We start from the raw sequence: 23,883 nt of genomic DNA on the forward strand, positions 1-23,883 counted from the left end.
CCCGTCATCATATCATTACACATGTATTCATCCTCAAAATCCCCATGTGTGCTCAACTGAAAGACATCGGCTCTAAATAGCATATCTCTCCTCATCCAAAACAGTCTTCTCAGCCCAAGAATCCCGCAGCCATTTCAACCTCACAATCCTAGGCACCGGACCCCTTCGTTCCGCAATCTTCCTCCGCAACCCACTCACCACATCTTCATCCCCCTCATCAACAACCACAAAATGCGTAATCCCATCCGCACCATCACTTTCCGCAATCTTGCCACCCGCGAAGGAAAACTGCGTTCGAAGTAGAAAGAGATCGATATCCTTCTCCGCATCTGTACGTGCTGACGACACGAATCTGATCATGTGCCGTCCAAAGATGTTCCCAGGTAACTCTCCAATCCCTCGCCCACGCTCTTCGAGTTGCAGCCGAAACATCCCGGCGTCAAAGTCTTGAGTCTTGGGATGTAACATCTCCTCGCACAACTTCCCCAGTTCTAGAGGCGTGATATCACGCATATAACTATCCCCATAGATATCCACGTTCCCCTCGATATCCTCCCTAGAACTCTCGATCAAGTGGAACATATGGGTAGGTTCGAACGGGATCAGGAATCTTGAGCGATGCGGCCCGTCGATCTCGGATTGCTGGATAGCATCGAATAGCCAGGCTGGCCGGACGATGTTGGTTTCGCCTCTCTTGATGATACTGGCTACTTTGACGGGCCGCTTCTCGGCGATACAGATGATGTGCTCTTTTGCTGTGGGACTGGCGTAGATGGATCCGCCGTTTGCTTTGATCATTTGCTCCAGTTCTGCTTTGGATTTCTTGAATGGTTGGAGCATGTCTGTCATGACGTGGAAATCCAACCCTTCAAACACTTTTGTTTGTGGTCCTGCGTATGGCGTTTTGATCTTGCTATCTGTGCCTGCAATCACGACCTCTTTCTTGAGTCTTTTCGTCATTTTTCGTTTGGCTTGAACGACGAAACCTCTCTGACTGGATTCTGCCTCGACTTTGGTTTTGAGAAGTGCAAACTCAGAGAGAGATAATGCAGACTGCCAGTCTTTGTCTTCTCGCAATTTCTTGAATCTAGGAAATCTCAACGTATAGTTGGTCTTGAAAGATTCAGATGGACCGACTGATGCAGCTTTAACCTCGAGAACAACAGAATCGGATGGTTTAATCCACATGTCAGGTCTTTCGAGCTGTCTGTCACCACCCGCAAGTTCGATGAACTCGTTCGGTGGATTGTCACGATTCCAATCAACCCACTTGCCTCCTGTGAGGTGCCGGATTGCTGCATAATCTTCTGCTCTAAACCCACCACCAACTTTGCAGAAGGAGAAGCACTTCATCGGATTGGCCCCTGTGATTCATTAGTCCCATAAACACGGAAGTAACTGATTAACTTGCCAGCTGCAATATGATTCTGATCAACCCTTAAGCCACACATAAAAGAAGATAGCCCGCCTCCTCTACGACCAGAACCATAGTAACCACCGATGACAATACAGTCCAGAGATTCTCCGAAATCCATCATGTATTCCGGCTTGACTTTCATCCACACATTATCACGCATACTTAAGCGATAGGGTGACTCTGGATTCTTGAGAACGAGACCTTCTGACGCCTCAGCCACGACTTGTCGTAAAGCTGGCTCGATAGCCTGGGCTTCTTGTACCTCCTCGTAGTGGTGCAGCTCAATTCGTCGATACACATCAGTAAGTACCTTTTCTAGAGCTTTTCTTCTATCCCTCAGCGTATACCTTGTAATATCTCGATCATTGAGATATAAACAATCGAAAACTCTAAAAAGCGGTCGTTGACCAGACGTCTGGAAAGGGTTCTTCTGCTCTGATAGAGCGGCTGTCTTTAAAGTACCGAAAGCTACTATTTTGTCTATGTCGGGGTCCCATGTAATCATCTCACCGTCGAGAATGATATTTCTTAGTCTCGGATCAAAAGCGTTCTTGATGTGTCGAGTCAAGGCCGAGTTGTCGTCCTCGTAGCCGTCACCATACAGGTAAGTATAATCTTTACCTTTCCGCGACCAAAATCCAAATCGTTTTCCACCTGGATGACTATCATCCACAACCATGTGCATCTGCATTCTTTCCCCATCAAGCTTCTCTTCAATCCAGAAGGCTGGATTTTCGGCAGGCATTCCCATCTTATCCACCATTTTCTGAAAGTTGTGTTGCTGAAATTGCGCAAGTTGAGGTTGAAAACAAGCCATGAGCTCGACACCTGTGTCCTCAGAGTCTAAGATGCTTTCTGGGTCGGTGAGCTCCCAGCAAACACGACGAAGACTCGAGCACACATTGAACAAGGCTTCTGCGTTGGGATGCCAGAGCTGTGGATTGGATCAGTCGCTTGTTAAACGTTGGATATCCTAACTTACCTCCAGAATGGTCTTTTCAGAGGCTCCGATTTTCATTTGACGAAGTATGATTCGAATTAACCACATCAATTCGTCTGCACTCATCCTATGGTAGAACTTATCGAAGATCTTTAGTTGCGCGTCTTCTTTTCCCTCCTTGGAAAGATCATCTAATAATTCATTGACTTCTGCAATACGCATGTCACCTTTACCGTTGATCATAGCTCGTCCCTTGAGTAGCTCGTAGCATCTTCCAGCAAAATCACCCGCCATCTGAGTCGACGCATTCTTGGCTGGCAACTTCCAATTCAGAACATCTGAGGCATCGTCGGATCCCTTGGCAATACTGAGCATCCGGACAACAATTTTCCCGATTGCTTTTTCTTTCAACCCATACATGAGTCTGTCACGATCCTTTTCAGGAAGGATCAATCTCAGCGCAGGGTAGAAGTCATTGCCAACAACTGTCCGCCATTTTGATATGAATCTCTCAATGATACTCCGACGAACCTCATGCGCTGATTTAACACCCGGTCCATGAGGGCCAACCTTTGCACGTGCGATTTTGGGGCCACTAGGTCTTTTCTTATTCTCATTCAGTGGATTAAATAAATCGGTCAAAAGATCACCAAAGAATAGAGTTCGTGAGTGATTGTGTGGTCGATTAGGATACCTTCATAATTAGTTGAAAGTCGATGGAAGCACTACAACCACTTACTTTTCATCTAAGTCCTCGTTACTGGCAGCATTTCGATGGTATTGGCTTTGGTCTTCCTCGTTAGCCCCGTCGTCCGGAAGTCTTTGGCTGGCCGGCATGTTGGGAAGAAAAAGCGTTCAGATAGCTGAGAATCGTGACATCTCCAACATACCACATTCGATACGGGTATCCGATGAAAGTACTATGCTACGTTGGTTTGGAGCACGATATGAACAGGCAGACGCGTCGGCCATAGTGGGGCACTGACACGAGATCACCTGATGATTAACCCTCTTTTCGAGCACAACTTTCCGCGGGCCTCAGAAGCACAGCATCTTCCAAGGCTTCACTACATGCCTGCTCCAAGATCTACTCTAGATTTCGCTGTCATGTTATTTTAATCATGTTTAGACTACTTATACTCCATAACTCCTTTTTTGCAAATTGATCGATCATCAACCACCGCCATCGACCGTTTATAGATGTCCACACATGCTTCGAACAACTCTCAAGAATCGAGCAAAGCCTTGCCATGGGCTAATAAGTACACTCTGCACTATCTGCGCTGCCATTAATATGGTTTAAAAGGCATTTGCGCATGTGAGACCACGTCACTCAAACATCAAAGCCAGCAACACCATGTTTGTGCTGTGATACTAATGCACTTCTTAACCCTCTTTTGCAAAATACTGTGATGTGACAGGTCACTGATTAAACATTTCTCCTTTGGTATTCATGCAGCTGCCAAGCATATCAAATGTGTTCACGAATAGAGCCACAGAGGCTGTTCTCTGTTAGGGAAGTGTCACAAGGCCCAATGCAATCATCATCGGTATTTGGGTGCAGCGTGGTTTGTTCCCAGAAGTAAGGTGGTGGGGGTGACGAAGGTTCTTTCAGCACTTTGCAATAGCAATTGTTGAGAGATTTGGAGGTGCAACTTCGAGCTGTGGTCCGATGAAACTTGAAGATATACAGTGGTTTTCACTGTGTAGCGCAACGATCGCTTTTGCTCTTCACTCCTGACTTCCCACTGATTCGGGAGGACTGTTCACGGATACGCCAGCGTCTCCACCGTCCTGCGTACCTGCGTAGATGCGCGACGACGTGGAAGAAGGTGCTCCGTCATGATGGATTGACAATTTGCGACGCCAAAGCATCGCGACCGAATTTGTAAGTTTTCAGGAGTCGAGCCGGAATATTCAGCAATATTATCCTTCCCAAACGGCTGTGCGGAACGGTGTTCTCCCCCTGGGTTTCGACTTTCGAGACAGTATTATTTGCAAGACTGTCTCGCTGCATGGATGAGCCACGGGCCCCCACGAAGGTCAACTTCGTCGGCCAAATGCAAAAGGACAGGAGAGTCGAGACATAGCGCAGGGGCGTGGTGTTTTCGTGAGACAAAATAAAAATGGCAGCTGAAATTGTTGCTCTCTGAGTCTGGCGAACTCCGTGACTCGTTTCCCGTCAGCTTGGAGTCTTGGACGGAGTGCCCAGGTGGATTCGGGTGGCCTTAGAATTACCGGCCGCCTTCTCCTTTTTCCCTTCTCTGAGATGCCGAGGGACCGTCAGTAGTAGTGGGGGTTATCGATGTCTACCTACTTGCCTAAGAAGGCTAACGTGCCTTTGCTGTAGTGATTGATAGTTGCGATTTGTGAAAAGAACGAAGGAATTTGCTTCTGCACAGTTGAATGGCATGATCGAGTTGGTCTTGTGAGGTTTCGCTAAGGCGACGGCCATAATTCTATCAAGATCACCGACTACGGTACAGCCTCATCTCATGCGTGTGCAGCTGGAGTTGCACTGTTGTTTGCTGCCGCCGGTCACTGCTCCCGTCGGGTGGAGGTTGCATCAGCTCGTGTGCCTCCGGGACCTTAAACTTGGCCAGCCAGATCGCAAGATCTCTTATCAGAGTTGCCACTAATAGATCATCGTACTTGTACCGCTACAGGACGGTATTGAGATACTAGATACTGTGCGGACACGACCGAGTAATCCTACCTATCACCCTCGTACAGTCATAGTTCTACACATCTCGCAGCCCTAGACTCTACTTTCATGCACCCCAACATCCCTTCTCATCCCTCGTCCGGCTACGTCCTTACACCCACGTACTCCATACAGGTTCCACGTATCCGCGAACGAGTGCTTACTTCTTCAACAACCCAACCGTATCTTTGACTCTCTGCTTGGATTTTCTTTACTCGATCCTTTCTCCTTTCCACCTAGAATCCCACGCCCTGACCTGATTCAATAAAAGTGCTCGATGTCACTTTGATCATCACCGACTCATTCCTCAGCCTGACATGCCTCACCAACCACACCAGACCGACCTCTGTTTCGAGCTGCTGATGACTGTTCGGGGATTCGTACACCGATAAGACTTAATCACCGTTAAATGTGACTTTTCGCAGACTGGCCTGTTTGAATCACAAGAAACTATCCTATCAGGATTGGTTTGGTCTTGATTATTCATTGGATTCTGATCCTGGTTGCTATCAAGTAATAGTCACTAAAGTAGCGACCTCGGATCTCGAGCAACAATCATGCTAGCTCCTAGAAGCTACCTTTTCACTGCACATCACTCCAACGTCAGTGACAAAAATGATCGAAAGGCAAAAGAGAAGAGAAGGCCCTCTCCGCCGAAGCGCGCGACCTCTTCGACTATGAGTGTTACCACGACAGCTACAACCACTTCAGTCGCAACCGACACAGGAAGTCGACCGACGACGCCTTCCTCGCCCGTTGTCATACCATTTCGCGGACAGCACGATGAGCCTAGGCAAAGATCGCAGGTCAGAAATGAACGTCAGCGTAGAAGCCATGCGAGGGGACAAAGGACAATACACTCCCCGGATGCGATTTCGCCCTCCGTTGCGGCTCTGCTGGCTATCACCCAAATACCTACCGGCCCACGATACCATACTACGCATCGAGCACGGCCAACTGCGGGACAGAGGCTGACGGTGGATGCTATACTGCAGCACACAGGAGTTTCGGAGAAAGAGTACAGCATCTCTCTGGGTCGGAGCCCGCTCGACCTTCTGCTGAGTCCACAGGACGAATTGGAAGATGATTTAGCGGGCAGCGAAACTGGGCAGGAGTCAATAATGTCTGCGAGGACACTCTCGAGCGAATCCATGCCATCCTTGGATGGCGACTGTCCAAGCGATGCATCGCCCTCTATGAATTCTTTTGTTACAACGCCTAGTCCGAGGAGTCGACGATCAGTTCCTTCGCGGCGACTTCGAGCTCTTTCTACACAAGATTCAAGTACAGACGACCACCCGTTATCGTCACCTACGATCAATGTTGATGAATTAGACTTCCGAGTCTTCCAGCGGGAAACTGACGACAAAGAGGAGTGTTCAAATACAAACGAAGTAACACCACGGAAGTCAGCCTTCAAGTCGAACTTGACAGCATCACTACGAGCCCTTCGCTCAGCGGCGAAGTCATTTTCATCTCTTAAAACACCCCTGATTACACCTGACGATTTTCTTACAAGATCTATCATCACTATTGACCCGCGGGTTCCTTTTACCGATGAGCGGATGCCACCGCGACTCGAAGATACTCCTACGCCAGCATTACGTCGATATCTTAATCCCACGACGAACGCTCCAATCGAGGCTCATGTACCCCCTTCTCTTGCGCAGACAACGCCAGCATCCAAATGCACAGCATCTATACAGATGGAAACGTACAAAATTTCCCGCTCTGCGAAAGGTACTTCACCAAATGTCATAAGTCGACGTACACAATCCACACAAGAAACCTTGGCCGAAGTCGTCGGGCCCGTTGCCCGTCAGCGCGAAATGCGCGAGAACAGCGATTTCATCAGGATTGCAGTCATGGAAATGGCCATGCGGAAGAAGGGAAAATTAGATGATCACAAGCCTGGTCGAGCAAAGTGGGCGCTGCCGCCGAGGAAAGTGCCAACGAAGAGTTACGAAGTCGGAGTAGACGGTGTTCCTGTGAGATGGGTAGCTTTAGTCCCATCATAATGATTTACTATGGACAGGACGGTCGGTTTACCGTGCGACGCGATTCTCTTTCGGGCAGCTCTCTACAGTAACGCACGTTGGGGTTATAACCCCGCGGTGAGGCCCGCACCCCTCGTCCGTTTGAGATTTTTTCACCTTCTGGAAATGTTCTATGACCCACAATCGAGAACCACTAGTCCAGGGTGCTGACGAGATCATGATCACCGTTGCGACTCGCGGTCACTCTGCCGCTGCTTTGTGCTTTTTCCGAAGTGGATCTCCGATGGGTGGATTAGGATTATGCAGATTCCGATACCAGGTGCAAGTAACCAGGGTTTTGTTAAGGAAGGGTCGTTGAAGCGAACTCCGTCTGAAGAGAAAGAAAAATTGGAGGAGACGGCAGTACTTTACACCAAGACCAAAGCTTTGGCATCCAGACAGTCGGACAACACTTTGGATAATTGGATTCTCTGGCAGACCTTGGATCGCGGAAGAGGCAACTTGAAGCATATGACACCATTCTAATTCGAGTGGCCTGAAATACTGTCACACCTCCCTGGTCCTTCAAATATCTAGCGAGCTCCCCAAGATACCTTTATTGGGATTTCTAGCACTCAGAACCATCGTCTTCCTTGGGTTCGTTGTTAGCAGTATGATTGGGCTCGAAATTGTCAAATATTGAGGGACCAGACAGCGCTGCAGTCAGTATACGACATGCATGGAGGGTCTTTGATGCAGACCGAAATTAGGGCAGTCGTGTGCCTTGCTATGCCGGCGTGCATACCTAAAACTGCAATCAACTGCTCTGCGTTTCGACTGTCGTACGACAGCTGCAAAGGCCTGCTTTGAGGTATTCTGTATCTTCTAGGGTTTTGTCCCACCAGTACATGAGTTATGTAATCAATCATTTCTTCTGGTCGTTTGAGCGAAGCATTCAGCAGGGATTCTTGTTAATTAGGTATCAATTAGCATTAGGCACTGGAGTTGCGCATTTTAGAGTCGGGTATAGGTCATTTTCACAGATGAAAGTCACAGCGAGTAAGTTCATGATAGATGATCGGCATGAATGATGAATAAGAAATAGAAATACAGCGTATTCAAAACACCGATTGCTTTACTCGAGTATTGTATGATGACCGATCCAAATCATTCATATTCAATAAGTACCTCTTCACAGTTGTTTGGTGCAAATAAGTCTATTCAACTGACATTTAGATCACTCTAGTTTGTATTCACTCATCACGTAGTACTTGCAATTGATGCACTTAACTGCCTACAATTAGCTATAAATAAATGATCTAACTGTCAATCATAATAAACGGTAACGGTGCAACGAAGTGGACTATTGCTTACTCCTATATCGAGCATACCAGCAAACGTTCATTAACTCCGACAGATCTTACTCGTAAAGGCCCACATAAATCACCTGCACCACAGCCTTGTCAGAAAGTATCAAGCCTTGTTGCCCGAGAGCTTACAATCCACGGAGACCTCGGGGCTAACAAGTTCCTTGATCTCAATATTTCGACCTTCTTCAATCATATGAGCATCTTCGTATATATGCTCTATCCTCTTCTGCGACGATATCACGAACACGACTCGTTCGCAAGCTTATGGCCGCCAGATGAGTACCAATCATCCAAGAGTAGCCCCCGAACGGTTTGACAAGGATGCAGCAATTGCAGCAACCCAAAGTGCTACAGCTCTCAGAGGAGCCGCACTCGCCTTCGGAAAACCTCCTGTGAAACCGAAACCTCAAGTCAATACATACAGCGGAAATAATGGGGCTTTGGCTGCTGCGACCAAAGTAGGAGGGGCTCGGAGTGTAAACAATGGGGCGTTGCTAGATGGAACACTGGAGGGACAAAGGAGAGGACAACTTCACATCTACGATGGTCCAGGGAGACATATAAACCATGTTGACGACGATCAAAGATACACGGCGCGGACTGGGAATGGCCTCTTACGACCTAAACCAGAGCAGGCCAAGTCAGCGTCTTTCCTCGCAGCAAATCTAGCGGCTTCAAGATCTCCCTCTGTCAGTCCGAATGTTACTGGCCAGCAACACCAAAGACCCGGTACGGTTGGTAATTGGGAAGGAATTGCTATCTCTCGGCGATCACTCTCTCCGTTGAGAAGTAGTGGTTCTTCAAGAGGCTCCGATCAACCCTTAGATCTCACATCTATCCCGCCAACCACATCCCTGATACATATGTTCGAGCAGAGCCAGACGGAATCGCAAGCACGGCCGGCTCTCTTAGCTGCGCAAAGAAGCGTCAGTTCATCTTCTTACCAAAATCGCACCGTTCCGACCCAAGAGCACGCTGCTCCGCCACTAAAGCCATCCCGACCAAAAGATATATCATCTAGATATATAGTAGATCCACCTCGACCTGTAGATACACACAAGGTAGCACCTATACTACCTCGACCACATCCCACGTTGAATGCAAAGAACGATACCGAGGAGGCCTCTTCAGATGAATCTTTCGTGTCCGCTACAGATGGCAGGTCAATGGTCCGCGCCAAAGTTGATCAGCCAAAGCGTATTGCATCTACTTCCCAACACACTGCAAACTCCGCAGCTGCAATAGATTCATTAGCAAATGCAATAGTAGCAAGTAGCTTAGCCTCTTCTCGAGCCGCCTCTCCGTCCAAGAGCCTCCGGCCACCAGCTCCTCCGTCACGACGAAGCCCCAGAGGCCATCATTTGTACCATGGTGAAACATCTAGGTCTGGGAGTCCTTCCAAACCTGTTGGTCTGCGAACGACGATGAGAAAACCAAAGTTGGAAAAAGAGCCTGATGAAGGTGCGAAACGTCGAATGAAGAAGGCACACCTGATGAAAAAGCACCCGAACAAGCATCATGAAGGGGATCGTAAGCGTTGGCGGGATGAGATTACCGAAAGAGAACGAAGACGCTATGAAGCTGTTTGGGCTAGTAATAGGGGTCTCCACCTATCAGCTGGCTTAGAATCATCAGTCTCTAATTTGGTAGTGCGAGATATCTGGTCTAGGTCTAGGCTAAACAGTGATATCCTTGAAGAAGCTTATGACCTCGTCAACCGAACCGAAGGGGGCAGCTTAGGAAAGGAAGAGTTTGTCGTTGGTCTTTGGCTAGTTGATCAGCGACTCAAAGGAAGGAAGCTGCCGATTCGGGTCAGTGATAGCGTATGGCATAGCGTAGGTGTGTTAAGGGATATGAAAATGAAGACAAACAAGAAGCCAAGTAAAGGAAGGTAGTAGTCATTACGGGGCAGGGGTAAGTTCTATAAATTTAAATTCTATAGAGTGGCGGGCATAGGCGCGGAGTTAATACCCTGGTGTGTATTTTTTTTGGATTTAGCGCTATACGTTTAAGACTGAGATCGGTTAAGAAGGTATAATAAGAATTTTTCCTATGGCCGTCTGGCATTATATTTGACCAATGTTGTCTTGTTGTACTTACTTTACTGTGTGATGCCTTTTCCCGAAGTTCGGTATACGTTCAGTGTTTGCGTAAGGTAAGTCTCCTTCACAAAACGATTCTCGGCTAATTAGAAATCTATTAGGTGAAATTGTATTGTTGTTCAGCTTCTTCGACAACAATTACCACTCAATCGGATTCTTATTATAAATTGCTCTGTCGATTGCCACTGTCTCGGTAGATACCTAGGTATACCGGTACCAGCTCGCTTAATGAATGATGGGATGGCTTGCCCAGTCGCCCTGTTATCCACTTGCATATACAGCTTCCTTATCGGGGTAAAGTCATAAATCATAACTCTTCAATTGCTCAATCCCACCTGTAATGTACCCTGGAAGCAGTGACATACCAGGTACGATCGCGCAAGCTTTCACAACGATATCACCTTAACCGGGGAGCACCAGCTTGATGGCGGGGTTGACGAGAGCTCTACCGTTCGATGAAGTCATCCAAGGGTTTTGTAAGTCTTAAACACTGAAAGGTGGGAGTTATATATGTTTGTTTCTCCTCAACTGATGTGTCTGTTCACTTTTTCAAATTGCTGTTATTACTTCTCATGACGATGGGTTTCTCAAATCTTATGAAAGCAGCTTTGCTTTCCTCACTTACCTTTAGCAATGCCCAGACTATTGCACCGCCTAGGGCGAATTCTTCTACAGCTATCCTAGCCCCGCTTCCGTTTCCTTCAGATCTTTGTGGGATCAATGGCTATCCTACAGGTCTAGAAGGGAAAGTTTCCACACCTCAACTTCCAGATGGCGAGCTCACGGCTATGTTACGACAAGTCTCGCCAGAGCGAATTGGTGCTATTATTGAGAAGCTGGTTTCTTTTGGGACGAGGCATACACAGAGTACGCAAACCGATCCAGCAAGAGGCATTGGTGCCGCTCGAGACTGGCTTTTGAAGGAGTTCCAAAGTTACGCAGCAGCGAGCGACGGCTGGATGACCGTCGAGTTACAGAGTTATATTCAACCCGCCGGCGGCCGTTTGACGGCTGATACTAATGTCAGCAATATCATCGCAACTTTGAAAGGAACCACCGACCCTGGTAGGATTATTGTACTTTCGTGAGTCCGGTTCCCAGAGCCCAAATGGCATAGCTGACAAGTGTAGTGGCCATTATGACTCTCGTAAAACAGATGTCATGGACTTCACTGGCGATGCTCCAGGAGCTGATGACGATGCTTCTGGCGTAGCTATTTCTCTGGAACTAGCAAGAATTATGGCTACTCACCGACCTGCCGCAACGATTCAATTTGCTGCCGTGGCAGGTGAAGAACAGAACCTCTATGGGTCAGGATATATGGCTAGACAGCTAGCGGCCAAAAACGCAAACGTCCAAGGCATGTGGAGTAAGTGGCAAGCTTTTGATACTCTCACAAAACATGATACTAACATAATAATCAGCCAACGATATTGTAGGCTCGCCGATTGGAGATGACGGAAAGAACAACTCAAATATTATCCGGTTATTTGCACAAGGAACACCCGTCAATGAGACCTCCGCAAGAGCTTCTCGTCGCCTCACAATTGGCGGTGAATCTGACTCCCCTGCTCGCCAGCTTGGTCGTTTCACGCGCGACGTAGCATCCAACGTCTTGACGGGTATGTCCGTGGAGACTATATACCGTACCGATCGCTACCTCAGAGGCGGTGATCACTCTTCCTTTCTGGCCCAAGGCTACGCCGCCAATCGCTTCACCGAGCCTCGAGAGAACTTCGCTCACCAACACCAAGACGTCAGAGTCGAGAACGGCACGCAATACGGTGATTTACCAGAGTTCTGCGACTACTACTACATCTCCCGCGTCGCCAAAGTCAACGGCGCTGCGGCATGGAGCTTGGCGAACGGACCGGAGAACCCGCAGAATGTCACGATCGACACGACGATTCTGACGAATGACAGTATTCTCAGCTGGGCAAGAGCTAAGGGGGCCGTGGCGTATGAGATTATGTGGAGGCCGACTGATGAGCCTTTCTGGACTCATTATATCGAGGTTGGGGATGTGACGGGGGCGAGGGTGCCGATTAGTAAGGATAATGTGGTGTTTGGCGTCAGGAGCGTTGCGAAGAATGGGTATAGGAGTCCTGCTGTGTTTCCGTTTCCTGGGTGATTAGATGGAGGTTCAGGGAGGATGTCTAAAGACTTGTGGTTGACGCTGTAAAAGCCGGTGTTGTGTAATACATAAGTTTGAAACATAAGGGTGTATTTTCTTTTAGAAAATGTATAATCGCTGAGTATGTGTAACTCACAAATTTAATGTCCATTTGATAACGTATCGATATATGTGTAGAATATTTAGGATATTTCTCTATAGACATTAATATAGATTTAGGGTAGAGGTGTGACTATAGGAAGTGAGCAATTAAGTGGGAAAGGAATATATTGAGATGCCTGAGTAGAGTGAGTGAGCAGATTTCGTACGAGGTATTATATAGAAATAGCATAGAACTCAGCCGAATGAATACTACACGTGATTTTAGGTTAACAATCCGACATAATTTCACTGTTTAATAGATTGCAGCTGATAATAATTCAAAGTATGAAAATGAAATTCAGATAAGATTCGTGTAAGTATCTGATCTTGTTGCTATTCACGTATCTATCATCATGCTTGTACTTTCCGAACTGCGTAGAGCATTCTTCCTAGCTTCATCAATATCCAATAGCGCATCACCTGTTTACAAGTCAGCCTTTAATCCAACTACACTAGTCATCGCAAAAACAAAAACAAGTTGAGGGTAGCTTACTATAGATCCGAAACCTCGGCGTCAATTGTCCTAGATATCTCCGACAAACCTCAATCTTCCCTTCCCAATCCCCATCTCGCGGGGCGTACTTGATGAAAGTCATACAAGCGAGATAAGTAATTCTATGACTCCAATAACTCAGTGTAGGCATGTCGATAGGTTTGTCTTCGGTACTTCCAGTGAGGTAAATAACAAGGTTCGCGAGGGCGAGTGAGGAGGTGGTGATTTGTGAGATACTGTCTAGATCGCCTTCTTGGACAGCCAGAGCGAGTTCGTGTTCGTAGAGTGCGAAGACGGCGCTAATATGGTTAGAACTATGCGGAGTGGATGAGAGGGGAAACGTACAATGTTCGAATGCTGTAGGAACCACAGTAAGTTCCTTCTGATTTCCCGGGTCCGGGGATACAAGCTCCCGAGAAGGATTCAAGGCACGCATGTAGTTTTCTAGCGTTGAGTTTGCGTAGCTCCGGGTTTGAGAATGTGGTTTTGATATGTTCGTCAATGAGTGTTGAGAGATATACGGCTTGGATTGTGGTTGGAAAGGGTCCGAGGCCTGTGAATTGGCGACTGGGTATTGCTCCTCGGTCTTCCAGGTTGATGTGCTCGGGCAACAGCATGTCGCTGATGACAATGGGTGGAGTTTCTACTTCCAGAGATCTTGGGGGAAGGATATCATGAGCATGTGGTGGTTCTGAGGCAAAAGGTAGACGAGTGTCTTTGCTGTCGTGGCTTACGATTCTATCATTTTCAAGTTATGTGTTAGCAGTGACATGTCAAGTCTTAAGAACTAGAGAATTACTTACCTTTCAAGCACCACAATGATCCACCATAAACGTCTCTTTTCTTCAAATCCTGCACGCTGCGAGCCTTCAGGAGGCGATACTTGTTTTATCAAAGTATGTAGACCCAGAAGATGACCCATCCTGGCACAAGTTCCCACAGTTAACCAAGCATCCCTATGCATAGCTTGAGAGTGCTCGTAGACCGCAATCATAAGACCCGCCTGGATGAGGTCCGTTGACACATTCCCGGTAGACTGTAGAAGAGAATGTATACTCTTCAGCTGAACATATAGTTGATCGTCTCCCTTTTCTGGATTATGAGGTAGCAATCGCGTTATTAATAAATATATCGAGAGCAAAACTAATGGGAAGTGAGCCTGTGAAGTCTCATCGTTATTTGTAAATTGCCGTTGAAGTTGTTCTTGGTTAATGATGGGAAGTGACCTGTGTAGATTCCGGAAGTACGCATCCCATACTTCAGTGAGGTGTCCATGTCTTTCGAGTATATCATTCAGGAGTTTTCTCGCTTCTATCAGAACCTGATATTCTACACCTTGAGATTGAGGGGTTCGACCTGGTAGTAATGGAACATCAGTTGGTGCAACTACAGGTGTTGCTGTCTCGGTCTTGGTGTTAACATAATAGCACTTGACTTTGAATCTAAACGCAACGTTATTATTAACGAGCTGTTTAAAGGATAGAAAGTAATGGCTAACTTCTCGCAACGAGAGCATACTGGTATGGCCCGGTCACATGCCTTCTTCCTTCGTCGACAAGGGTCGCACACGTGAGGTGCATAGTTTGGTCCTGTACCTCCCATCGAGACCCTAGTATTTCGATTCTCGGGAAGTTGTTGTATTTTACATCAACAACGCTTCAAATATAACAGTAGTGAATATCCCACAGAAAGTAAGGGCACGAAGTATCGCATTATGGCGGGAGATCGTGAAACAAGCTTGGAAGTTGTCTTCTCCACCCCAATAATTACGTCACGTGCCGTAGCTGTGCCTCTTCTAATAAGCTGGTGAGCTTTGTCGTTTGTACTTGAGCTGGTAAAGTTTCGAGAGCTCATCTCTAAGTAGGTGCCATTGGGGTTTTGCCTGTGTAAATTAGTGTGGTCTATCTATCGTTTTGAAAAATTCACGTACTGACAAGTATTACAATAACCGAACGACACTTACGTATGTTCAAAGGACAAAACGTTTATATTCTAGCACAAGGGGCATAGTTTTAATAAAGTTGGTATTCAACATCATTGCTAGAGGCTTCCGCCTTAAAGATATCCTGAATGTGGTACAGGATACATTGCACCTTACCGAGCCCTTTGCCTGGTGGACCTCGCTCTAGTTTCTAAATCTGACACACTGGTAATAGTTATCGCTTTCTGCTTCAAACCCGAACGTCTGGGTGGAAGCTTCTCGCCCAACATTCTTGCCATGACTCTTTCCGTGACCGCAGCACTCTCTTCATCCGCGTACTGCAACTGAGTAGACGGAGGCTGACTCTCGTTGTCTTTCTCCATATTTCTATCACCATTTAAAAACATAGCTAGTTGGTCGTCCTTCGTGGCCACAGGTTCGACTGCATTGCTATGTGTAGCCGTCGAATCGACTGATGCCGAGCGTGAATGAGTGTTTGATGTTGCTGACATATTACTGGCAACCCGTCCGAAAATGCGACTGGGCCCACGTTTTCGTACGCCTTCAGGACCTTCATTACTCGCTGGCTGTACTGACCGCCTCGTTTTGGCCAACAGGTCCGAAATACCGCTGCTATAATCTTCATGAATTGATTTTGAATGAGGGTGCCCTGATGGTGCTGGTGCTGTCGATACCGTTCTAGACGGGGAAATGGGGTCCCTTTCTGACAGAGGGTCTAATTTAAACGAGGCGTCTTCTGATGTAGCGTCTGAAGCCTGTATCTCCTTAGGAGCAGAGTGTGTTTCTTGCTCTTGCTTGATCTTGGCAGCTTGATTCGGAGCAGTAACCACAGAAGTGTCAGCAACCGGACTTGGCTGTCGTTCCACCTCGATCTTCAATGCTAAATGGTTCTGCGTAGGCGGACTTCTCTCTTTTTCTTCTTCGGGCTTAGTCTTCGGAGGAGCTGTAATGGTCGGTAAAGCGTCCAAACGCTTCTGTGACCTGAAGGTATGTGCCTTTGGTTCTACTCTAACACCCTGTGAGATACATTCCCACAACCAATCTGCCGCAAGGATAGGTATTTTCCAATCCTTGGCGTACTCGTATTTGTCTTTCCGTAAGCCTGTCTGAGACTTGGAAATAAGTACCGAGCAGTCCTTGGTCATATGTTCGCTGTATTTTGCGCCAATTAAGTTTATAGCTTTTTTCAAATGTAGCAGGTCGATGCCCGAGAATCCTGAAGAGCATACCGTCATGCCCTGAAACCCTACGATTGGAAAGACAGGGAGTGGCCGGCCAATGATATACTGGTCTGGATCGATAAACTTCTTCTCCTGGATGCACTTCTCTACCCACCAAACCGTTATTTTTCGTATTAGTAATTGTGACAATGGCAAATCAGGATGTTTTGATATGGGTAAGTCATGAGGTACTACCATGAAAAGATGCGCAGGAGGATCGAGATTCGAGACAGATCGTAGCTCATCTAGAGAGCCTACAACCTCAGCGCCTTGAGGTAGTAGGTGGCCGCAAAGCACTTCTTCTTTGTCCCGAGAAAACCCATAGGAGTAGAACCTGCATCCATTGAAAAACCCACTAGTTGAGGTTCTATTTTCCAAAAGAGGCTGTGCCGGCCCTACGGTGACTGTATTTTCTGCTCTCGGTCGGGGTTTGGCAAAGGATAGCTGGGTGGTGACCTCCTGGGCATCCCATACACCACTTCGGGCGACTTCCGTAATGTTTCCACCTCCAACAATGTCTTCCCACATCCGTCCGCTTTGACTGTTAAGTTTTGTACTTGCAGTCCTCCTCAATTTCCTCTTTACCCCTTCCATTCCAGAAACACTAGCATCCCTCGATCGTTTTCCTAACGATACCCTTTTTGGTTTGGTTTTGTCCCACGCTCCCTTTCCTCGTTCTTCAACTGGCATTATAGGGTCGTATAGTTTCTCGTCCAGGATCATCCCGCGCTCCAAACTATCCCGCACCCATTCCGGGCTTACCACTTGAAGCTTCCAATTTCTTGCAGCATTGTACTTCGCGCCATCGGTGCGAAAGGATATCAAGTGAGTTATTTGCTTGGTCAAATCACCCTCGTACGTAGCACCATTCGATCTGACCTGATTCGCAAAATCCGACCTTTCGTCCGCTGGAGGTCTGTCAGTCAGGACCCTTTTATACATTTTACAGCATAGCACTTACGATCATCACATCCCGTCATGCTAAACTTCAAACCATTGAAGGTTGGCAATGCGTGCTCCTTCTCCAACGCTTCTACATCCATCTCTTCATCGTTCATCCATAGATCTCGCACAGCTTCAAGCCACCCAATTGTCATAGGTTTGACGTCAGGCCGTCCCTTAGCAACATAGCGGTATTTGGTAGTTTTGTAATCACCAACAATAAGGTGAGTTACGTCCACAGTCAGGTCCAGCCGGTGGGTCGCGCCCATTTGTTGACAATACTCGGCGAGGGCTGTCTGGAGGATACGTTAGGAAAGACATACAAACTTAAGAAACAGAACAGAGCGTTTGCAATAACCTACGCGTTTCTCTTCCGGCACCGAGGTGCAGCAGACGACTGCACCTGCTAAGGGACGAGTATTGTCAGAGACGCCATTGACAAGAACTCGGCTGGAATCTGAATTGGTTTCCATTGTCCAGTGGGAGATTTGCGAAGAATTGTCTTGTTTCTTGCCGTCAACGGTCCGTCGCGTCTGTCGCGTGCACTCGTGATTGTGTATCCTAATCGCCGATGCTAGCTCCGAGCGATAAAGTGTTTTGAGCCGTGCACCACATCTCTTATCGCTAAGGACCAGTACATAGGGGACCGAGGGGACTTTGAGATCCGTATCTGTGCTGTTAAAACCCAGAAAGCGAGCTACGAGGTATTCGTCTATTAATGATTCAAGCGTATGGTGATCATCGTTGACCAACAAACGAACTATGCAGCAAAGTCACAGTTTCTTTGTGAATTAATCAGAAATATGGTGTATCCTGAGGTTCCCTTCTCAAGCTTCCAAACAGGGGTGATTTTCTTCTGTTTGATATTCTCTGTTAGCTAAGATCTTACTCACTTTGGAATCCATCTGTCCAGAGCCCAGACGACATCAAACGCTCCATTTGTCGGCGCTTGTAAGCCGCCTTTTGTGGCTGGTGGTCTTAGAGTTATTATTAGTGAGATCTTTTGCGTACCTAGCGAAGCTATCGTTCTTCCTGTCAGTCACTGCCATTTAAGCATAATGTTTCCGTTGCCAGCCACAGACCTAACGCCTATCTCTATTCATCCCACTCACAATATCCAACTCTAATGTTACCAGACCTGTCAACGGACTAGCCTCGTGCCATCGATGGATATCGGACTCGGAGAGCACACGCCTGCGTACTCGAGCAGTTTAGCGAGACAGGATGACCCCCCGGACTAATCGTGCATAAAACTGATTTAATCACTGGCGATCCATCGGCACTCAAACGACTTGATTTGACGATTGTCGTTGGCCTTGTCCAGGTACCGGCCTTTCCTCACCGTCGACCACGATCGACTGGTCCAACGGCCCTTTTGCACCTCCCTCGCTCTCCCTCCCTCCCTCCCGCAAACAGTGCAACTACTGTGCTGTGCATCACACCCAAGCGACAGGACGTCACAAGAAGTATTCTCCGAGTGTCGACAAAACACCGACGGCGGCTGGTTCTGCCGTAACGTTGCAGAGCCACACTGCCGTCTGCTCGTTGGTTGATCCAACCTAAACGGGACGGGCAACTCAGAACACCCCTAAATGTAGACACAACGATCCGAGCAAGCGAGTGCATCCATGTTGAATAGCAGAAAGACGATACCAGACGACATCGGACTCTGCTCTTGCATCCGAGAGTTCGTTAATTTCCTGGGATGACAGCAGATCCCCAACTTTAATCACCAACCCTCGCACAACTCAGCCTGACTCTTGCTAGCCTGGCTCTAGCTTCCCTGCAGCTGTCCATCCTGAGTCCTGGCAAGGAGGTGGAGGATTCACTCACTGCAAGCTATCTTCTGTTGTGGGACATTAGGTTGTGAATGGTATTGGGACATATATAACTGCTTGCGTTCCCCCACATTTGTTTCCGTTTGTCACAACATTTGAGTTCCAACAATCTGCTATCTTGTACATCTCATTTGTACCTCAGCATGATGCTCTTCTTACTCTGTACCCTTCTCGCCTTCTTCTCACAAGCACTGGCAATATGGCCTGCTCCTGTATCTATGTCGACGGGCAACTCGGTGTTGTGGATTACTTCTGATGTCAAAGTGACCTATAATGGTCGAAGCGTATGGTGGATTCCTTTCTCTGATAATTTTTCAAACAGTCAAACTGAGCAGTTCTTGGGTGTACAGTCTTCCTCCATCGGATATGGCAGTGGTGGTGCTTTATCAAGTCAGTCCATCGTGCAACAGGCGATTACACGCACATTAGACACTCTCTTCAAATCAAGCCTAATCCCTTGGAAATTGGTTGCGCGACATGAGCTCGCCAAATTCGAGCCGGCAGTCAACTCTAATTCCGGGGTATCCATCAAAGTGATAACAATCATTCAAACCGGCAAGGACAATTCAACAAGTTATAAACCCCTGGATGGCGAGCTTGATGAGTCTTACAACCTAACAATTAGTACTAATGGGGATGCTCGTATCACGGCGGTATCTGCAGTTGGAATCTTGCACGCGCTTGAAACCTTCACCCAGCTTTTCTATCTTCATTCTTCCGGAAATGGTCTCTATACAAACATGGCGCCCGTTGCTATCTCTGACGCGCCAAAGTTCGCTCATCGGGGCATGAACCTGGATGTTGCTCGAAACTGGTATCCTGTGCAAGACATTAAGAGGACGATTGATGCGCTTGCTATGAACAAGTTCAACAGAATGCATATTCATATAACAGACTCTCAATCATGGCCAATAGAAATTCCAGCTCTTCCTGAGTTAGCCGCCAAAGGTGCTTACCAGACAGGGCTAAGCTACAGTCCAAAAGATATTCAGGACATTCAAATTTACGGTATCTTGCGTGGGATCGAAATCTTCTTAGAATTCGACATGCCAGGTCACACCACAGCAATTAGCTTAGCCTATCCTAATCTCATCGCCGCAGCTAATGCACATCCTTGGGACACATACTGTGCAGAACCACCTTGTGGCTCGCTAAAGCTCAACGAGCCAGCGGTCGACCAGTTTCTTGATACATTATGGAACGACCTTCTACCAAGAATTTCACCGTACAGCTCTTACTTTCATACAGGTGGAGACGAAGTAAATACCAATACATATCTACTCGACCCTACTGTCAAGTCTAGTGATAAAGCTGTCATTGGCCCGCTGATTCAAAAATTGGTTGACCGAAATCACGCGGCACTTCGCAAGAACGGACTGACTCCAATTGTCTGGGAAGAAATGCTTTTGGTCTGGAATCTCACCCTCGGATCGGATGTTATCGTACAAGCATGGCAAAGCGACGAGAACGTTGCTTTAATTACGGGTCAAGGCCACAAGGTACTGGCTGGAAACTACAACTCCTGGGTATGTGGCCGCATTCATCTACTGACTACAAGTTCTGGCGTGCTAACAATCGCATAGTACCTCGACTGTGGAAAAGGACAATGGCTAGACTTTGATAACGGAGCATCATTCAAGCAGTTTTATCCATTCAACGATTACTGTTCTCCTTTCAAGAACTGGCGTCTTGTTTACGCTTATGACCCTCTTGCAGGCGTACCAGCTGCTGAGCAGCATCTAGTCTTAGGGGGAGAAGTCCACATGTGGTCTGAACAAACCGACCCAGTCAACCTCGATGGTGCTGTATGGCCAAGAGCAAGTGCAGCAGGTGAAGTACTCTGGTCTGGAAGACAAGATGCTTCGGGTCAAAACAGGAGTCAAATCACTGCAAGCCCAAGACTGGCAGAAATGAGAGAACGTATGGTTCTTCGTGGTATCCAAGCTGGGCCTGTCCAGATGGTATTTTGCACGCAAAACAATGCGACGGAATGTTCGCTGTAGTTTGAAACAAAAAAAGATCAGTCTGGGGGGGAGTTGGCGTTGTACATAGTGATTTAAGCGTACCGGTGGTTTATCTACAAATATAATTGATACACAGCTTTCGAGCACCAGTGAAGCTAGGCTTTGATTACGTGGCTCTGAACTTCGACATTCTTCTTCTTCGTGATAGACTTCGCATTTATGTAGACAGCGATCATCGCGAGATCTTACAAGTACAAGTCAAGTACCCTCACATGTCCTTTATTCCTCGATCCCCGCATTTACCCCACATCTCGGTTCAGAGCGATCCTTGTCACCCTTTTGCGCTGAAGAGACACGAACACACATCGATTCTCTGCGACCACTTCCCGTCGGCATGTGAACCACCATCGATACCCCATCCCCGTATCGTGGATGAAGTAAACAGCGAATTGCAGGCCTTCCAAGCCCATCGCGTGGTTTCAAGCCAGAACCTCAAGCTTTTGCGAACCCCACAATTTCCCAATGATGCAAGGTCGAGGTTGGAAGATGTCGGAGCTTGCAACTTGCGACATGGCCGAAAATTCATCCGACCGTGAATATATGAGGAGACATCTAAGCTGTTGAGCGGGTTGGTGACTCTGAGAAGACTTTGGAACTGTTGTGGTGTGGCTCACTATATTCAAAATCGACTGCGAAAGATACGAATATTCAGAATGGGTGGCATCGTCGAAACGGTGCTTGAGCACTCCTCGCCTCTGAATCTGGCCGTTGCAATTGTTGCCGTGTTGGCAATCATTTGGAATACAACATGGCTAGCAGAAGAGATTAAGGTTCGCCGACTTGGTGGGCACACCCGCCGAGCTCAGACTTATCTGCCATTCCGTAAATCACTCTCAACGTAGTTCATTCTATGGCTCAATTGGCTGACACTTGAGCAGAACTCGACCTGATCGGCCGCGCTATTCATGGAACAATCAACCACAGAAATCTCCAAACATGGACACATTGGTTTTCGACGCCCAAAGGTCCAAACTACACCGTTGAAGCCCGTCCTCTTGGTCGCCGTCTCATCTTTACCGCGGATCCGGAAAATATAAAGACGATTCTCGCAACCCAATTTACGGATTATGGCAAAGGCAAACCTTTCCATGAAGAATGGAAGCATTTCTTGGGGGATTCAATCTTTACAACAGATTTGGATCAGTGGCACGATTCGCGGCAGTTGATTCGACCGCAGTTCATCAAGGACCGTGTTAGCGATTTGGGGATCTTTGAGGAACATATACAGATTCTTATGAAGCAGATGGTCAAGGAGGGCACAACATCCGACGGGAAGCAGGGAAAGCCATTTGATATCAGCGAAATGTTGTTCCGCTACACGTTGGATGCTGCAACACACTTCTTGCTTGGGAGGAGTGTCGGAAATCTCGAAAACCATGAAGTAGCGTTTGCAGAGGCATTTGGCGAGGTCCAGAAATGGCAAAATATCATTGCTCGATCTGGGTAAGTCCATCACCTTCATCACAGCTCTTTAACTAACGTGACAGCCCAATGAACAAACTCGTCCCTAGAAAACAATTCTTCAAACACCTCAAAACGCTCAATGAGTTTGTCGAGCCATTCATCGACGAAGCCCTCGCGCTCTCCCCTGAGGAATTGGCCACAAAATCAAAGTCAGACGAAGGATATACCTTTCTCCATGCCCTAGCAGCCTTTACCCGTGACCGAAAAGTCCTTCGCGATCAACTCGTTGCTGTTCTACTCGCTGGTCGTGATACCACGGCCTCCACATTATCCTGGACATTTTACGAGATATCTCAACGTCCCAAGATAGTCGAGAAATTAAGAGAAGAGATCATTCAACACGTTGGATTGGAGAGGGCACCAACGTATAACGATCTGAAGAATATGAAGTACTTGCAGGTAAGCATCACCCTTCCATCTTAGTTTCCACAAACTAAATCCATCTCCAGAACGTGATGCATGAAACCCTCCGCCTCTACCCCTCCGTGCCATTCAACGTTCGTCTCGCCCTAAAAGACACAACTCTCCCCCGTGGGGGCGGACCCTCCGGTCTCGACCCCATCGGCATCCCCAAAGACACACCCATCGGCTACAGCACCATCATCATGCAACGCCGTCCCGATCTCACTCCAGACTCTCTCACCTTCTCCCCGGAACGCTGGGAGACATGGCAGCCCAAACCCTGGCAATACATCCCTTTCAACGGTGGACCCAGGATTTGCATTGGTCAACAGTTTGCGCTCACCGAGATGGGATACACGCTTGTGAGACTTATGCAGAGGTTTGAGAGGGTGGAGTCGGATATGCTGAGGCGGGATGGAGGAAATCCGACCCTCAAGGCGGAAATTGTTTTGCAGCCTGGTGACGGAGTTTTTGTGAGCTTTTATGATAGGAAGGGCGGTGAGATGAGCGAGAAGTAGATGTTGGAATATCTTGGAATGGTTATCAAGCGAATACTTATCATTTTTTGGGACATGTTGGACTTCACTGCAGATGTACAATACAAGTATGTAATATATGATCGCAAATATTCTTATCTTGTTTCAATGCGCGTAGAGGTAACTTCCATGCTACTCCAGGCCCGAATTTTCAAATTCATGTGGCGCTTACTATCACACTGCTGCATTTCATCTATCTAGATCACAATCTATGTTGAAGTACACACTATCCCCGAGA

The 23,883-nt window shown here is 47.4% G+C and overlaps 8 protein-coding genes across 8 annotated transcripts; 6 read left to right on the top strand and 2 right to left on the bottom strand.

Moving 5' to 3' along the window:
- Positions 1-72: 72 nt before the first annotated feature.
- GLAREA_00723 (DNA ligase/mRNA capping enzyme, catalytic) lies at positions 73-3,194 on the bottom strand (the record flags this gene model as incomplete). Its single annotated transcript, XM_008085481.1, has 4 exons — positions 73-1,364; positions 1,478-2,351; positions 2,400-3,051; positions 3,097-3,194. The coding sequence occupies 4 exons, from the start codon at positions 3,192-3,194 to the stop codon at positions 73-75; spliced, it is 2,916 nt and encodes a 971-aa protein (XP_008083672.1).
- A 2,424-nt stretch (positions 3,195-5,618) lies between these two features.
- GLAREA_00724 (uncharacterized protein) lies at positions 5,619-7,079 on the top strand (the record flags this gene model as incomplete). The annotated part of the gene is made up of 1 exon (XM_008085482.1): positions 5,619-7,079. The coding sequence occupies one exon, from the start codon at positions 5,619-5,621 to the stop codon at positions 7,077-7,079; it is 1,461 nt and encodes a 486-aa protein (XP_008083673.1).
- A 279-nt stretch (positions 7,080-7,358) lies between these two features.
- Positions 7,359-7,583, top strand: GLAREA_00725 (uncharacterized protein; the record flags this gene model as incomplete). Its single annotated transcript, XM_008085483.1, has 1 exon — positions 7,359-7,583. One exon carries the CDS (start codon positions 7,359-7,361, stop codon positions 7,581-7,583), a length of 225 nt encoding a protein of 74 aa, XP_008083674.1.
- Positions 7,584-8,682: 1,099 nt separating this feature from the next.
- GLAREA_00726 (EF-hand) lies at positions 8,683-10,302 on the top strand (the record flags this gene model as incomplete). Its single annotated transcript, XM_008085484.1, has 1 exon — positions 8,683-10,302. One exon carries the CDS (start codon positions 8,683-8,685, stop codon positions 10,300-10,302), a length of 1,620 nt encoding a protein of 539 aa, XP_008083675.1.
- Positions 10,303-11,087: 785 nt separating this feature from the next.
- Positions 11,088-12,640, top strand: GLAREA_00727 (Zn-dependent exopeptidase; the record flags this gene model as incomplete). The annotated part of the gene is made up of 3 exons (XM_008085485.1): positions 11,088-11,593; positions 11,640-11,878; positions 11,934-12,640. 3 exons carry the CDS (start codon positions 11,088-11,090, stop codon positions 12,638-12,640), a joined length of 1,452 nt encoding a protein of 483 aa, XP_008083676.1.
- A 481-nt stretch (positions 12,641-13,121) lies between these two features.
- On the bottom strand, positions 13,122-17,854 carry GLAREA_00728 (BRCT; the record flags this gene model as incomplete). The annotated part of the gene is made up of 8 exons (XM_008085486.1): positions 13,122-13,204; positions 13,278-13,576; positions 13,623-14,015; positions 14,081-14,745; positions 15,048-15,159; positions 15,376-17,347; positions 17,401-17,677; positions 17,744-17,854. 8 exons carry the CDS (start codon positions 17,852-17,854, stop codon positions 13,122-13,124), a joined length of 3,912 nt encoding a protein of 1,303 aa, XP_008083677.1.
- Positions 17,855-19,362: 1,508 nt separating this feature from the next.
- GLAREA_00729 ((Trans)glycosidase) lies at positions 19,363-21,222 on the top strand (the record flags this gene model as incomplete). Its single annotated transcript, XM_008085487.1, has 2 exons — positions 19,363-20,745; positions 20,803-21,222. The coding sequence occupies 2 exons, from the start codon at positions 19,363-19,365 to the stop codon at positions 21,220-21,222; spliced, it is 1,803 nt and encodes a 600-aa protein (XP_008083678.1).
- A 674-nt stretch (positions 21,223-21,896) lies between these two features.
- On the top strand, positions 21,897-23,627 carry GLAREA_00730 (Cytochrome P450; the record flags this gene model as incomplete). The annotated part of the gene is made up of 4 exons (XM_008085488.1): positions 21,897-22,065; positions 22,122-22,686; positions 22,731-23,106; positions 23,157-23,627. The coding sequence occupies 4 exons, from the start codon at positions 21,897-21,899 to the stop codon at positions 23,625-23,627; spliced, it is 1,581 nt and encodes a 526-aa protein (XP_008083679.1).
- Between the last annotated feature and the right edge of the window lie 256 nt (positions 23,628-23,883).

This window comes from Glarea lozoyensis (genome assembly GCF_000409485.1).
Source record: "Glarea lozoyensis ATCC 20868 chromosome Unknown GLAREA3, whole genome shotgun sequence".
Lineage (NCBI taxonomy): Eukaryota > Fungi > Ascomycota > Leotiomycetes > Helotiales > Helotiaceae > Glarea > Glarea lozoyensis.